Source organism: Phaethon aethereus (genome assembly GCF_964289735.1).
Source record: "Phaethon aethereus genome assembly, chromosome: 5".
Classification (NCBI taxonomy): Eukaryota; Metazoa; Chordata; class Aves; order Phaethontiformes; family Phaethontidae; genus Phaethon; species Phaethon aethereus.
Window position 1 is genome coordinate 50547494 of NC_138579.1, and position 15718 is coordinate 50563211.

General features: G+C 38.2%; 1 protein-coding gene across 1 annotated transcript in view; it reads right to left on the reverse strand.

Moving 5' to 3' along the window:
- PDHX (pyruvate dehydrogenase complex component X) overlaps positions 1-15571 on the reverse strand; it is a gene marked incomplete at its 3' end in the record, with an annotated part of 62985 nt that extends 47414 nt beyond the window's left edge. The window contains exons 1-2 of the mRNA XM_082000759.1: positions 15329-15571; positions 3388-3471 (exon numbers count right to left, since the gene is read on the reverse strand). Of these exons, the coding sequence (XP_081856885.1) occupies positions 3388-3471; positions 15329-15470 (226 nt within the window). The 5' untranslated portion in view covers positions 15471-15571. The remainder of the gene's footprint in view (positions 1-3387; positions 3472-15328) is intronic.
- Positions 15572-15718: the final 147 nt, after the last annotated feature.

Genomic DNA, 15718 nt, shown 5'->3' on the forward strand with positions numbered 1-15718 from the left:
CTGAATGGCAGCGCTCTCAGATTATATATAGTGCCCTTGAAAAATCTTGGGTGGAGTTTGTCTGTTTTCTAAATTATTAAATTCTTATAGCTAGGCTCTAGGCTGTTCTAGCCTATGTGCTCTGTTTAACTACTGATTGACAAGTATCCAAATCACAAGATACAAACTTCATTCCTTGATGTACTACTTGCAAATCAAATCGAAGTTGACTAGGCATAGAGACTGGAGTCCCTGGAGGTGATGTCTCAACAAGCAGTAGTTATACTGCATGAGGAAACTGCTAGCACTATTGCCTATTCGGTTTCCTGACCACAACAAAACAAGTATTTAGGTCTCCTGGGCTGTCAATCCATCATCTTTCATCAACATTAAATTCATACATAATAAATAGAGTTTTTACACAGTTTTATTTTTATGAGAATTACTTTATTATCAAAGGAATCAACATGAAACTGCAATAACAACAAGAAGGAAATAATAAGGCTGTCAATTAAATTCAGCATTTTTCCTTCTGCAGTACTGAAATCATCTGTCCATCCTGTGAAACTCTAAAATTAAAAGAATTAAGCTACACAAAGAGCAGAAAACTTATCAAAATAGGATTCTACTGACCCCTGCTGGTTATACAGTGGGAAAAACACTTCATATGCAATCATCAGCTTTCTTCTGTCAATTGCTTTAAAAAATTCATTTTCTTATATGTAAGATTATCAAACACTTATATTCAGTAATGCCACTATATTTAGATGGGCAACTCATTGGAGGATTATCTAGTTATAAGTATCCCTTGCAGGCAGAGGAGTATAAGCATTAAATCACTTCTTCCTTCAAAATTTATCTTCACTTTTTTTAATGTTGTCATTATGTTTATTTTCCAGACTGTCAGAGGAAAAAAAAAATCCATAGGAACTAATTATGGTCACAGATGCACCAAATAAGACAATATACTATATTCAGTTTTGGTCTTGTTTCTCAACAGAAACTAGAACAATAAAAATCCTAAAATAGTTTTCTCTCGAAGTCCAACCATCAATTAATATTTGATGTAAATATTATACTATAAAATTAGATAATATGGTAACTATATAAACTATAAATACAATATATAATATAAAATAATATGACATAAAAACTGTAATATAAATAATATTAAAATTATATTATAAATTAAAATAGGTGGAAAATTAGTTTTAATTAAAATAGGTTTTCCCTTTTGTGCTGGGGTGGAAATGTAGTGGGAAGACTGTAAAAAAAAAAAAACTGTATAGCTGTTGCATCCTAAGACCTTTTTATTAGGAAAACTGATTCATTTGTGTTGTGGAGCAAACTGAAATCCATTTCAACTCCTATGGCACTCTCGTTTGCTTTCTCTTGCAAATTTGAATGCTATACGTATTGTAAAACAGACTACTGTTGATTTTTCATGTCTTGCAGTTATTCATAGCTAATGAATAGAAAAAGGACTTTAGATCATTCCTTTCTCTCTGCATAATCTTGGACTTGATACTTGACTGACTGAAGCTGCAAGTTTCAAGAACACTGGTGCAATTACCTTTTACAAACATAGACTGCCATATTGTTCTGTCCTGGTTTTGGCTGGGATAGAGTTGATTTTTCTTCCTGTTAGCTGGTATAGTGCTGTGTTTTGGATTTGGTACGAGAATAATGTTGGTAACACTGATGTTTTTAGTTGCTGCTAAGTAGTTGTACTGCTTATACTAAGTCAAGGACTTTTCAGATTTCCACACTCTGCCAGCGCAGAGGTGTACAAGAAGCTGGGAGGGGGCACAACCAGGACAGCTGAGACAGACTGGCCAAAGAGATGTTCCCTACCATATAACATCATGCTCAGTATAGAAACTGGAGTTGGCTGGAGCATGGGAATCACTACTTGGGGACAGGCTATCAATCACCAGGTGGTTAACAATTGCTGCACTGTGCATCACTTGATTTTGTACATTCCTTTATCAGTAATATTATTCTTATCATGATTGTCTCCTCTTCTCTTGCTGTCCTATTCAACTGTTTTTATCTCAACCCACGGAGTTTTTTTTCCCCAATTCTCTCCTCTGTCCCACCTGGTAGGGGGAGGTGAGTGAGCAGCTGTGTGGTGCTTAGTTGCTGGCTAGGGCAAAGCACATGTTCCTCGTAAATTCTGCAGAAATTCTTACTAGAAGTTTTACAAGGAAAAGGTCATGTCCACTACTGGAGCAGTAAGTTTCCTTCTGGCCAGCTCTCAAAATGTATTCAAATATATATAAAAGCAAAGTACTCCAGTAACACAACGATGGAGGCCGTATCAACACTTAGTGGGTAAACCAATGAAATGGCTTATCTATATAGAATAGTCAAAACACACGTTTAACTCATGAAATTGTGTCTGTCAAAGATACTATGCTTTAAGACATTTTCTTTTCTCCAAACATGTTCATCTCCTTAGCAAAACTAAAAATGTCTGAGAACCAGATATATTCCTACAGTTATCTAAAACTCTGCAATGCATCCTATGCCAACAGACAACTGCTACCTGGAATCCAAAACTACAGTAAAAAAACAGTTTTAATATTAAATTGGAGAGAGGAAAGGGTAGGATGAGAAGGGAGAAAGGTCTCCTGACAGAACAGGGACTGACAATTCTTCTGCAGATCATTTTTCATTTGCATACAACCAATGTGAAGACAAAACATACACCCAGAATATTTATCTAGCTGCTCGAACACACTTTAACAGAAGAACATTACTTCTCAGTTTTCAGAGCACAGAGACCATCAGATAACCAAGGTTGTTAGTGTTCTTTTGGAGGAGTAGTTTGGTTTTTGGTGGTTTGTTTGTTTTTTTTGTTTTGGGGTTTTTTTTGGTTGTGGGTTTTTTTTTTTTTTTTTAAATGATTTCCCCATTTGGAATTCAGGTTATGAAAGTAATTTAATTTTTTCTATCAGCTTTAATTGTAGACTCTAACTTAGATAGTAAGAAAAATTAAGCCCTGAATAGCAACTATAAAAATATCGTATCTTTCAAGTTACTCTGTAATGCAGCAGAAAAATGAAACAGAGACCCTCACCAAAGTCAAGGCCTCTCAGAACTCCAAAGTTACTGATCAGCACGACAACACTGGGAACTAAAACCAGCACACACACCGTTCCAGTTCACACGCTGGAACAGCCTAATGGAAATTTTTCAAAAATATGATCAATGCAACCTTTTGGAAGGCAACTAAAGGAAAAATGTTTCAAGAACTTCAAATCAGGTATTGTTCAAGATGACAACATCCATATACCAAACATTTTGCTTCAAAATACTAAGGCACAACCAGAAAGAATGATCTTATTCTTACAGAATAGATTCATAGAATTACAACAAATGTCGCCACAGAAAATTCTATCTTACCTTCCTTTTTTAACCATTTCACAATATTTCCTTCTTCCATTGTAGGAGAAAGTGCAGGCATGAGAACTTTAATACCAGGCGTACCTGTAAAACAAGCACATGAGACTAAAACACTAGACTAAACACTTTTTCAGCATAATTATTTTCTCCGTTAACAGCTTAACACAAATGAAACAAGGTGCATGAATCTGAAAGACAGTTGCACAAAAGATTCACAATGATGCTCTTTTTAAGCTTACATATAAGCATGCACTCCCGAGAGCACCAAGGAAAACAAGGGACTAAATATAGAACCTATATGTTACACAGAGTGCCAACTTGAGTATGAAGTCATAAATAATACAAAATACTAAGCAAATTAAACTCTGTCTTAAGTAAAAATATGATACAGAAACTTTGGATCTCATGACAACGACTTTAGATACTCACACTGTTTCAGTTTTGTTTCAATTCATCTTTAATGGAAACTTTCTCCATGACCAAGTCTTAGTGCATTATTAAAAACAGACAAACTAGTATTTCAAGTACCCTTCAGTTCAGCCTGATATACTGAACAATCCTACAGTGGATACAAGTGAAACAAGGTCATATAGCTTTTGTCCAACAGAAATGTAAACAGAAAAAAAAAAATCTACAGTTTGCTTAGAGCTCCAACTGCAGACAAGTTGTCATGTGTAGAATAAAAAAAGCAGCTATAAAATACAAACATACATTACAAAAAAAAAACCCCAGCAGCTAACATGAAGCTGTGATTTCATTTTTTTTTATTCCCCCCACACCCCCAAAATGTCATAAATTTCAAAGCTGAGCCAGCTAATACCCCCTGCCTTTCTTGTATTAGGGGCATATGTACTAAACCAAACCACATTTCCATTTTTGGGGGCTTTCCACACATGGCCCTTCATATGCTTAATTCTGCCCCTGTCAGGGTGTCTTTGAGCAAAACCTTGGTTGAAATGCTGTGCCACAGACTCTCATTTACTCCAGGATACAAGTGAATGAGGCGAGTCTCAAAGACTTGTCCTCTCATTTCTTGCTTGCTTGGCAGGAAAGGAAGTCTGAACTTAAGACTTGTCAGATATAAGAAAGCTCAGAGGAAAGAACACGCACACAGACACATGCATGCACACATATCTCAGTCCTGAAGAGAGGCCAAAACTGCTGCAATCACGAGAAATTGGCTGAGAGGTATTGATATGTTCCTTGCTGATGAACCATGATATGCTCCACCCACAAATTCCTCAGTGGTATTTACCATAATTTTCTTCCTAGTTATGAAGAATGTCAGCAGTATGATTATGAATGTATGACCAGAGTACCAGCCATGCAGGTATCTTCTCTTCTGTCTCAGGGTCTTATTCACCCTCAGGCTTCTAGTATGGGCATTCAAGTGTGAGGACAGTGGGGTGTAAATGTGCAGAACATATCTAGCCAATTGTTAGAATCCTTTCCGACTCTTAACCAAAGGCTAGATACTTATATCTTGACTATGACCTCTGCTTTAATGCTGAACGGTAATATTAAGAGCACACCAAGACAAAGCATGTAATCCCATTGCCCTGAAGTTCAAACGTTAAAAAAAGAAATTCAGAGTACTGAATTCCTAGACCAAAAGTTTTGTTGGTCTTCTCAAAATCCACCACAAACACTACATCCTCCTTTCTCCTCTTGTTCTCCTCTTTGCCACAGGCTGTGGAATTTTTTTCCAGATGACAGATTAAATCATACCTTTTAAATTAATAAAGCCCCCTGATCCTACTAGCCCAAACGCTGATTATCCACCTCTTTCACTCATAAGCCTGCCTCAGGTTTATTTGTCCTTTCTGCTAGGAAACTATATCTACTTTGCAGACTGAAATTGCTTAATTTCAAGTTTCAGTGATTGGATTTTATGTCTCTGTTAGAAAGCTTGAAAGATTTCTCATTACAGAGATCCTTCTCATGGTTAAGTGTCTATATACAACATACCAGGTAAATTCTTAGCCTTTTCCTTCCTTTGACAAGCCAAGTAAAAAAATCTGAATAGTCCAATGTATTTACGCAACACAACAACACAACTTCTCTGGCCCTGCCATACTGTGTACTAGACACAGTTAGCTAGCAGATCATGCCAGTCTGTCAATTGACTGAGTCTGCTTAGTAAACCCATTCACAAAGAGAAGTGGCACTGCACAGCAACAAGCTGCGTGCTACATAAGTGGGATTCTTCTGAGGACAGGGCTCATGATACACCACATTCCTTGCCTTCACAGCAGACTACATCTCTTGTTGTTTGATCCAGTATACCAAAAGTAGCATTCTGACACACAGCTTGTAATACAAGAGATACTATCTTTCTGAACTCTTAAGGATAGTCAGGAGGCCAAATGAATGTGTCTTTTTAGATACTGTTTTGTAAGAGTAGTTTACCAACATCTGACTGGTTTTTGAGGCACTTTCTTGAACTATTACATCTGAGTCTGTATTCTTTTATAGAACAGAAATAGACACATAGAACATACATTGTATACAATAGCAAGAATTAATTCTGCTTCATATTCCCATTTCTCTAATATCCAGCATTAAGGCTTATTCAATAGGAAATCACCACATTTCTCCCAGTTGCTGTATTGCTTAGAGTAAGCAGGAATAGCTTTAAAAAAACTGGAAATTAATCCTAAAAGAATTCTGAGCTGAAAAGGACACGTCATCTAGAGTGATGTTTCTCATCCTTACTTCCAAGTCCTAAGAGTTACCATGGTTAAGATCTCAGAGAAGACAAAGACAGAAGTGAAACTCAATTAATACACAATGATTTAAGGGAATTAAAAGTGTCCACCATGTGCTGTATTTCATTAATGTTAATAACACCCAATAAATCTGACCTTGTCTTTCTCATTGCTGCAGGATTATGAAAGAATAAAACATTACACTCTTGTAAAAGTGTAATGTTTTAAAGTGTAAAGAGCCACTCTCCATGATATTTGAAGAGTCATGGCAAGTCAGGTGAAGTGCCTGGTGACTGGAAAAAGGGAAACATTGCACCCATTTTTTAAAAAGGTAGAAAGGAGGACCTTGGGAACTACCAACCCATCAGCCTCATCTCTGTGCCTGGGGAAGATTGTGAAGCAGATCCTTCTAGAAGCTATGCTAAGGCACATGAAGGACAGGGAGGTGATTCGAGATAGCCAGCATAGCTTCACCAAGGGCAAGTCCTGCCTGACCACCCTAGTGGCCTTCCATCATGGAGTGACCACATCAGCAAACAAGGGAAGAGCTACAGATGTCATCTACCTGGACTCCTTTAAGGCCTTTGACACAGTCCCCCATAACATACTTCTCTCTAAATTGGAGATATGGGTTTGATGGATGGACTACTTCGTGAACAAGGAATTGGCTGGATGGTTGCATTCAGAAAGTAAACAGCTCAATGTCCAGGTGGAGATCAGTGATGAGTAGTGTCCCTCAGGGGTCCATGTTGGGACCAGTACTATCTTCATCAACAACATAGACAGTGGGATCGAGTGCACCCTCAGCAAGTTTCCAGATGACACCAAGCTGAGTGATGTGGTTAACACATGCGAGGGATGGGATGCCATCCAGAGGGATTTGGATGAGCTTGTGAAGTGGGCCCATGTGAACCTGTGGCTGACAAATATGTGGTTTCCGTCTTAAACATTTTGCGGTTACGAGGAACACACACCTTTCTTGGTAGTTGTACCAAACATGTCTTGGTACGGAGTGGACCCCAGGGAAGAATGAGATCCTGCAGAGCAGAGATACGGTGCAGGCACAATGACCAGTTCCTGCAGAACAGAGATACAGGTGAGAGGAGACACCAAGGCCTGCAGTTGTCCCGTTGCCTGTTGCATATGCATGAAGTTTCTTGGAATACGGAGATTTTGGGACTCTGACTGTATAAAAACGACACCATCAGAAGCGAAAAGGGGGACTCCCACCACCAAGGAACATCAAGAGGACCAATGGGACGCCGCTGGATCCACGGGTGGTGATATCTTCTTTGCTCCGCCCCCCTCCCCCCCCCCCCCTTGTCGAAGTGTAAAAGACATGTTGCACAGGACTTGTTTTAGTTGACCGAGAGATAATCCTACAGACAGGTGTTTGGCGACAGGAGGGAAACAGGCTAATGTTCTCCCAACGAATCTGACTGTTGGGACACCACAGCTCCGTGGTGGTAGCTATTGCAACTAATTCTTTCTTTCTTTTCTCTTTCTCTTGCATTTGTGAACCTGCTGTTGGGCAAATAAAGTTACCTGACACTTGACTACATTTTGAGTCTTAATTCTGTTCCCAAAAATACGAACAAAACCTCGCTCCAGCCTATGACCAGCACGCAACAGAACCTTATGAGGTTCAACAAGGCCAAGTGCAGGGTCCTGCACCTGCGTCAGGGCAACCCTTGGTATCAATACAGGCTGGGGGATGAAGGGATTGAGAGCAGCGCTGCTGAGAAGGACTGGTGGATGAAAAACCAGACATGAGCCGGCAATGTGCACTTGCAGCCCAGAAAGCCAACCATATCCTTGGCTGCATGAAAAGAACCGTGGCCAGCAGGTGGAGGGAGGTGATTCTGCCCCTCTACTCTGCTCTGGTGAGACCCTACCTGGAATACTGCATCCAGCTCTGGAGCCCTCAGCACAGGAAAGACATGGACCTGTTGGAGCCTGTCCAGAGGAGGACCACAAAAACAATCAGAGGGATGGAACACCTTTCCTATGAAGAAAGGCTGAGAGAGTTGAGGTTGTTCAGCCTGGAGAAGAGAAGGCTTTGGGGAGACCTTACTGCAGCCTTTCAATACTTAAAAGAGGCTTATAGGAAAGACAGGGACAGACTTTTTAGCAGGGCCTATAGCGATAGAACAAGGGGTAATGTTTTTAAACTAAAAGAGGGTAGATTCAGACTGGATATAAGGAAGAAATTTTTCACAATGAGGGTAGTGAAACACTGGAACAGGTTGCAGATGGCCCATCCCTGGAAACATGCAAGGTCATTCTGGATGAGGCTCTGAGCAACCTGATCTAGTTGAAGATGTCCCTGCTCACTGCAGAGGGGTTGGACTAGATGACCTTTAAAGGTCCCTTCCAACCCAAACCATTCTATGATTTTTTTTAAATGTGAAACGGAAACACTGTAGAAAACCTCTAATAACCTCATCAGCCATCAATGACCTTGACATTTTAAAATGCATGAAGAGCAGAAAGTGAGTTAGGTATTCTCCAGAGTCCCCAGGAGAGTAACACAAGCATGCTCCCCAAAAACACTTGAACTGTGGAAATGAGTCCAGTGTATGCATGGTTCACATTCCCAGAAGACTGCATGAGGAAATCTATGTGTTTGTCTCAGCCTTCTATTCCCAGGTTAAATTTTCCTTTTCCAAATCAGTCCTACGAATTGATCTATTCTTTTCATGGTTCTTAAATGCTTGTCAGTTTAATATTACTCATTACCGTAATGCTTAGAAATGTATCCAGACAATGTTCCCCGTAACACTGGCAATTCCCATCTAAATTACCTCCAAGGATTTTTTTTTAAAAGATTCTTCATGCAACCTCTCATCTTGGACCAATACACAGTAAAATGTACTACGTTAAGAATATGTCTTCTGTGAAGGCCCATCTGTTTTCATTTACCAAATCATATTTTGTCTATGATATATTTTTCAAATACTACAAATTAAAGCATGACTTCACAGTTTTCTTATATAGTATATATGTTCACCCAAAATAAATATTTACAGGTAACAGCAAGTAGAAAATAATGCATTAGAGAATGCAAAGAAGTGTTCTCCATTTCATTTGTCTAACTTGACAAGTCAACTTTGACAATCAAAACATGATTTTGACATCATAACCCACAAATATCTAACACTATCTAGAACCAGTGGACATATTTCACCAAAAGAAGTGAAAGCATTCCACATTTCTAATGAGAAAAAAAAAAATTTAAGCATGGTGGTTCACATGTTTCACTTCAGTAAAGAGTCACGTGATCCACCTCCCACAACATGCTCCACACTTTGGAATAAATACAAAATTGTATAACAAATTTGTGCCACTGCAACATTTTCCCTTTCATGTTATAAGCAACTACCACAAAATACACAGACCATTCTGGTTCTTTGATTGAGTTTGGAGAGAAGATCCAGCAGCAAGTACACAGGAATTGTGTAAAAAAAAAAAAAAAAAAGTTAAAATAAACAGGACACAAAGCAGAAGAAAGAATCAAAAAATGTCAAATCTGAAAATAAGAAACTGCCATTTTCTCTACCATTGTGTCTCACTGCAGGAATGGTAACCATAATTGAGGAGCAACACTCAAACTCACCTTAGAAGATATATGACTATTCTTTTAATAGCCGATACAGCAGGTTAACAGTTTTTTCAGGCACTTAACTTACTACTAACAGCCACACTAAAACAAAACCACACCACACAGAATAAACACACTTGTCACTAGATAAAAAAACTTTGCAAAACCTCTATTAAGTGGGAGATCAGACAAATACTCACAGTGGTAACTAAAAAAAAATTCTTTCCTTCATCCTTCCCCAGCTTTCCACCAGGTACACAGAATATTTGACTTTTAAGGCCTAGGCAACATTAATAAAGGCTTGTTGTTATTATTATATAGAGGAACTTTGCTGCTGCCAGAGAAAGGCCAATATATCATATCGCTCAAATGAAAATTCTTTTTTGGGAAAAAAACCCTACAGCATTCTGCTATGCCTATTCGGTAAGACATAGGGAGCTGAGGGCTGCTCACCAGCTTCAGCAGGCAAGAGAATATAAACCTTCTTAATGAAACAATATTATCTCCATATGACTGATGCAAATCCAAGTGTTAGCAGAATAGTTCACTCTGTATCACAAAGCAAAAAAAAAAAAAAATATCCATCTTTCCACTTCTAGTCCCATGCTTTACGTTGAAAATAGAGTATTATAATGCAAATAGCCTTCTTTCTGTTCTCAATCTATGGAAACACTTTAGTGTAATTCTGTCCTCACGTATCTGCAAGTATATTTGGAAACTGTAAGAAGAATAAAGTTTGGAAACTGTAAGAAGAATAAAGTTTGGAAACTGTAAGAAGAATAAAGTTTGGAAACTGTAAGAAGAATAAAGTTTGGAAACTGTAAGAAGAATAAAGTTTGGAAACTGTAAGAAGAATAAAGTTTGGAAACTGTAACAAGAATAAAGTTTGGAAACTAGCCCTATGCTCCACCTTCTTGCGAAGAACACAAGACCTTGCAAGTTACAGGTAACAAAGTTTACTATCTGGAAGGCTGTTAACATTTTACATCAAAACATAATTGCATATAAATATTATACTATTCCATGTGCTGATTTCATTCAGAAAAAGAAGTATCTGGCTGTAAAGTTCTGTGAGTTCTCCCTTCAAACTTAAAACATTGCAAGTTATCGCTGATATCATAGATGTTTTCTTTTAAACTGTTCACTGAAAGTTCAACATACTGCTTAAATTACAAAATAGTTAGCATATGGAAACATTTTGTTTCCCAAATAGATTAAAACAAAAAAGAATTTAAACAGATACCTCATAGGTTTTAATTTAAAAATGAAATATCAGTTTACTTCTAGTTGCCAAGTGTTAGCATTTGAAATTCTGCTGTATTCTCCCATATGAGTTACATACATATTTAATCTATTTTATTGTTTGTGGTAATTACAGCTGAATGATGATTGTTAAATAGCAACTAAGGTATACAGCATAAAGCTAACATGATTTATTTGGAAAATCATTGCAAACCTCTAGTCACTTGCAGCAAGTTGCTCAGAAAAAACACACATAAAAACTGAATCAGGAGAGAACTGAGATTTTAACCCTACACTGGAATAAAACCATATGCAGGGTTGTTGTTTTTTCCCCTCTCCCAACTCCTAGACTCCAGCAAAACTTAAGATCTATTTCTAAGCTGCTTTTGTTGGCATATCAAAGAAAGAAACGTATTCCTGACACTGAGAAAATTTTGGGGGTAGAGGACTTGAGAGAACACAACAGTAAAAAAAAAGGAATAAATTATCTCAAGTCATTTTTAAATTTGACTATCTAGGGAAGAAATTTTTCTTTAGAAATAATGTTTATAACATGGATAGCCATGGCAGCAAAAAAGTGCACAAAGTATACCAAATTGCTTTGCTTCTGTTACTTCACTTTGCACAGAACTTCCTTTTACTCCACACTTATATGCGGCCTGATCTAAACTATGCATAATTATACAAAAAATTATAACAGTTACAGCATCCATTACAGTAACGAGCAAGAAAAGACTTCAACAGAAGACTTGTCAATGCTGCAGCACTGATTTTAATTCAAAGTGGTTTTTAAATAAGAAAAGTATTTCTTCCCTCTACAATATAACAAATCTAATTTTGCAAGGCAGCACAATGATTTTGAATGTGGCCAATTCGGGGAAAAACGTTTTAAACCATGCATGACTGCCCCTTGTTCCACATTAACTTAATACAAATCGATGATAGAGTCAAAAGGAGCTGATCAGTCTTCTTCCCCAGTTGTTCATGTTCACACCTTTATTCATACTACCAGTAGTACTAATACTCATGCTGCTGCCCAGTTATCCAGATTAGGGAATGGATCTTGCCAGAAGTTAACCTGATCACAAAAATAAACACAATTTCAGTCAGGTTAGCTTCCTGATCTGGCTTATCATACAGCACTATGAGCAATACTGACATCCAAAATGAGCAGTGGGAACTAGGATAGAATTTACGTTGAGTTAAAGCAACTGTGGAACTACCATCCAATTGCTTATGCAAAGGAAAGGAAAAAATGAAGTGTACTTCAGCTCCATTTTCGCCATTCCTTTCTCATCCTCCAAGTTCACCAACCTATCCAATCCTTGTGCATTCATTTAATGCTCATCCATAGAGATGCCTATGTTCAGAGAAGTTCAGTAGTGTTGCAATTACGAGCCTTGTCCAGCAGAATGGTCTCCTTCCAAAGCTATTTTAGTCACTTTCCAGTTAATGACCATACACATCAAAAAATAGGCTTAAACGTGTCTCAAAAAAAAAAAAAAAGCTAAGAATTCCCTTCACCAAATAATGTTTTCCCTCATTAAATAGAAACATGCTAATAAAAGGAGTTGTTGCATTCACGTAGGTTAGTTGCACTGTACAGGTAGTCCTTACAAGCACTCTTGGAAGTAAATATTGTTGCTTTTTCATTATGGGTAAGCAAAAAGTTCTGTCAATTCACGCAGAATCTCAGAATTCATCAGCATAATAGAATTTCAAGCCATAAGCATATGAAACTTTTGAACTCCCAGTCACCATCCATTAATTTTACTGCTATCAACAGTAACTGTGTTATTACATATCAATTATCAGAATAGAAAAGAAGGAAGACTTAAAAAAACTTCACAAACAGTAGCTGGTATTTTAAAGAAAACCTTCTGTGTATCCAAGAGAATTTGTTCCTGGTGACACATTTTTTGAACCAAGTTGAGTCTGGGCACAACATTTCTGCCTCCTTCCTTCTCCATGAAGGGATTCAATGCATATTTAGGCATTGTATGAAACAGAATGAAGAGCGGGGATTTAAGAGAAGAGTAGACCGGTAGGCCTTTATAATATCCTACTAACTACAATGTAAGAATACCATCAACAGTGAATTTCATACTTAAACGTATGCAGCATAACACAGGTTCATTGCCTCTTTTTGACCTCCTTTGGTATGGAAACAGCTTCAGCACTGTCGAAAAAAAACCTGCAATGAACTGAAGACAAATGCTTTAATGTGCCCCACTGGAGAGATATTTCATAAATCCCTACGCCATACTCTGTTAATAAGTAGAGAATTGAAAGATTTACTCCAACTTGACATCAATGATAAGATTAAGAAATATTAAAAACCAAGAAAAATTGACAGGTCTCTAGCATAAAGGTTCATTCTACTTTTTTTTTCTTTCCTTGTAACCAACTAACTAGGAATTCAATTCCGAATTAACCATTTTGACTATGCAAAATAACTTTCTCTACCACCACAGAAAGGGACAGAAACATATAGAGAAGCAAAAAACTAAAGCAACACAATAAAAGGAGATCCACATGAACCAATGCTTCAAGTGGTGGCATTTTCAGAAACAGAAAAGTGGAGAAATAAAACTAATGCTAAAATAGAACTGACTTAACTTTAAATTACCAAACTAGGAACCAAGAGTGAGTTTTATGTCCAAAAGAGCTGTATTTTACCAGATAAATTATGTCTTTTCTCCTTGTTTTCATTTTAGAGGCTACAATAAACATTTAAGAAAAACGGTGTCACTGAGATATGTGCCACCTTAAAAAGCAGTAAGGAATACTAAGATGGTTCAAAGAAATAAGTCAATGAGGAAAGCCTGAACAATCAAATGTGATATATCCACCTCAATACATAAAATCTTACTGTAAGGAAGAAAAAAAACTCCTCTCATTTCCACATCCAAAATTTATGGTGAGAAAGGTTTATTTAATATACAGCTGGAATTAAAGATATAAAGTACCACAATAGATTGCCTGAGAGGACTATAGACAAGAGGTCTTTAAGGAGTTACATAATAAGACTAATGTAGAGGTAGCTAATCCTGCATTGGACAAAAAGACAAATGTATTATTTTATGAAGAAAATTTTTTTCTAATGAAATTTGAAAATAAGTAACATTTGTTTCAAGAACAGCGATAGTCTTCCCTATACCATAAATAGCAGGTTTTGCAAAGGAAAAGATCTTCATACTGCAAAGCAGCAAAGACAACTAGTGCTGGAAAGAAGAGTATACTGAGCTGTAAGATAAAACGATTAAGAAGTCTCTAAACTACTACTGAGTTTTAATGTAAAATGCACATAGTTTTATTACACTAGGTTAGCAAGAGCTCACTTAAAAAACAGAGAGTTCAGGTATTCCATGCTCAGTATCACACCTGTACCTAATAACAATGCACTTGATTATTGTTTAAATATTTTACAAGTTGTAACTAACAGATCAAGTAGGGAAAGAAAAGATCACATTTCATTTGGGCATCCAAAACTCTTCCCACATCTCTTAGACACAGTAGAAAATATGGAAGGTAAGTAGAAGATCTCCCTGGTAATTCTGTAACAATGAACTCCTGAGAAGAGAACAAGTATCTTAAAAGGCTGTTGCCATAACCTCATAGGTTGACTTCTATGTAGCGATGTATGCTAGACATGCAATGAATAAATTCAATCTTGATTTTTCCATTAAAAAAATATAAAACATATAAATATAAAATATAGCTTCCATGCCCTTCTCCAGCTACTTGAAACATTACTTGTAAGAATAAAAGTATGACAGAAAAGTGATGAAATCTCCAAACATAAAAAAACCCCAAAACTTTCTCTTTCAGTACTTAACTATTCTTACACCTAGAAAATACTCAAGTATTTTCAATTGTAAGCACTTTTTCCTTATCCACAAGAGAATATTTACATATTTGAAGGTCTAATCTTCCATTAATCCATCTTCCTCTCTAGACTCCAATTCCTTGAGTTTGTTCTCTGTGATCACATTTTCTAGACCTTTAATAATTCTCACGCCGCTTTCAGAATTCTCTCCCACTAGCCTATACCCTTTCTGATATATTTCCAGTAGCTCCAGAGACAAATCAAACAGCACTGTGCCAAACTGAGCCATCTCCATAGCCTGCCATCCACTTCCCAATCGGTCAGTCTCTCTTGCTCAGTACACCAACTTGGCGTACTGAGTGGCTCGGCCTTGCCACTCTACACACCTACCTAGTAACACCAAACACTCACACCACTCCCCACCACTTTTACTTCTCCCCCAGTACCACCTACCCTCACCTCTTACTTAACGTCGCAGCTCCTCCACACACACCTGCAGCAGGCCAACGGCACAGGCACCCGACTAACAAAGAAGGGTGCAGGATCCATCCCATCACTCACCCAGTAACTCTCGGGTCCCGTGCAGACGCCTCCAGCCTCCTCGAGCAGGGAAAGACACGCTAGCGCCCAAAGCTCGCTGCCCCCCCAGAAGCAGCCCCGCCACCCCCTTGCCGCCACAGTTCAGCCACAAGGAAGCTGCCATCTTGCTTCTTCTAGCTTCCCTGCCCACCCCAGCACCAGGGCTGTCTCTCTCATTGCCTGAGCAGAAAAAAAGCGGCACACCACCACCCTGCGGCCAAGCCGCCTCAGTGCGGAGGAGCGCCTTCACCAGCGCCCCATGCCCTGCTGATGGCCACCAGCCTGCACCTGGCACAGCGGCAAGCCCTCCCGCAGTACCAGCCGTGGGCGCTCAGCCATTCGCCTGCTCGGGCCTGACTACCTCTATCGCCC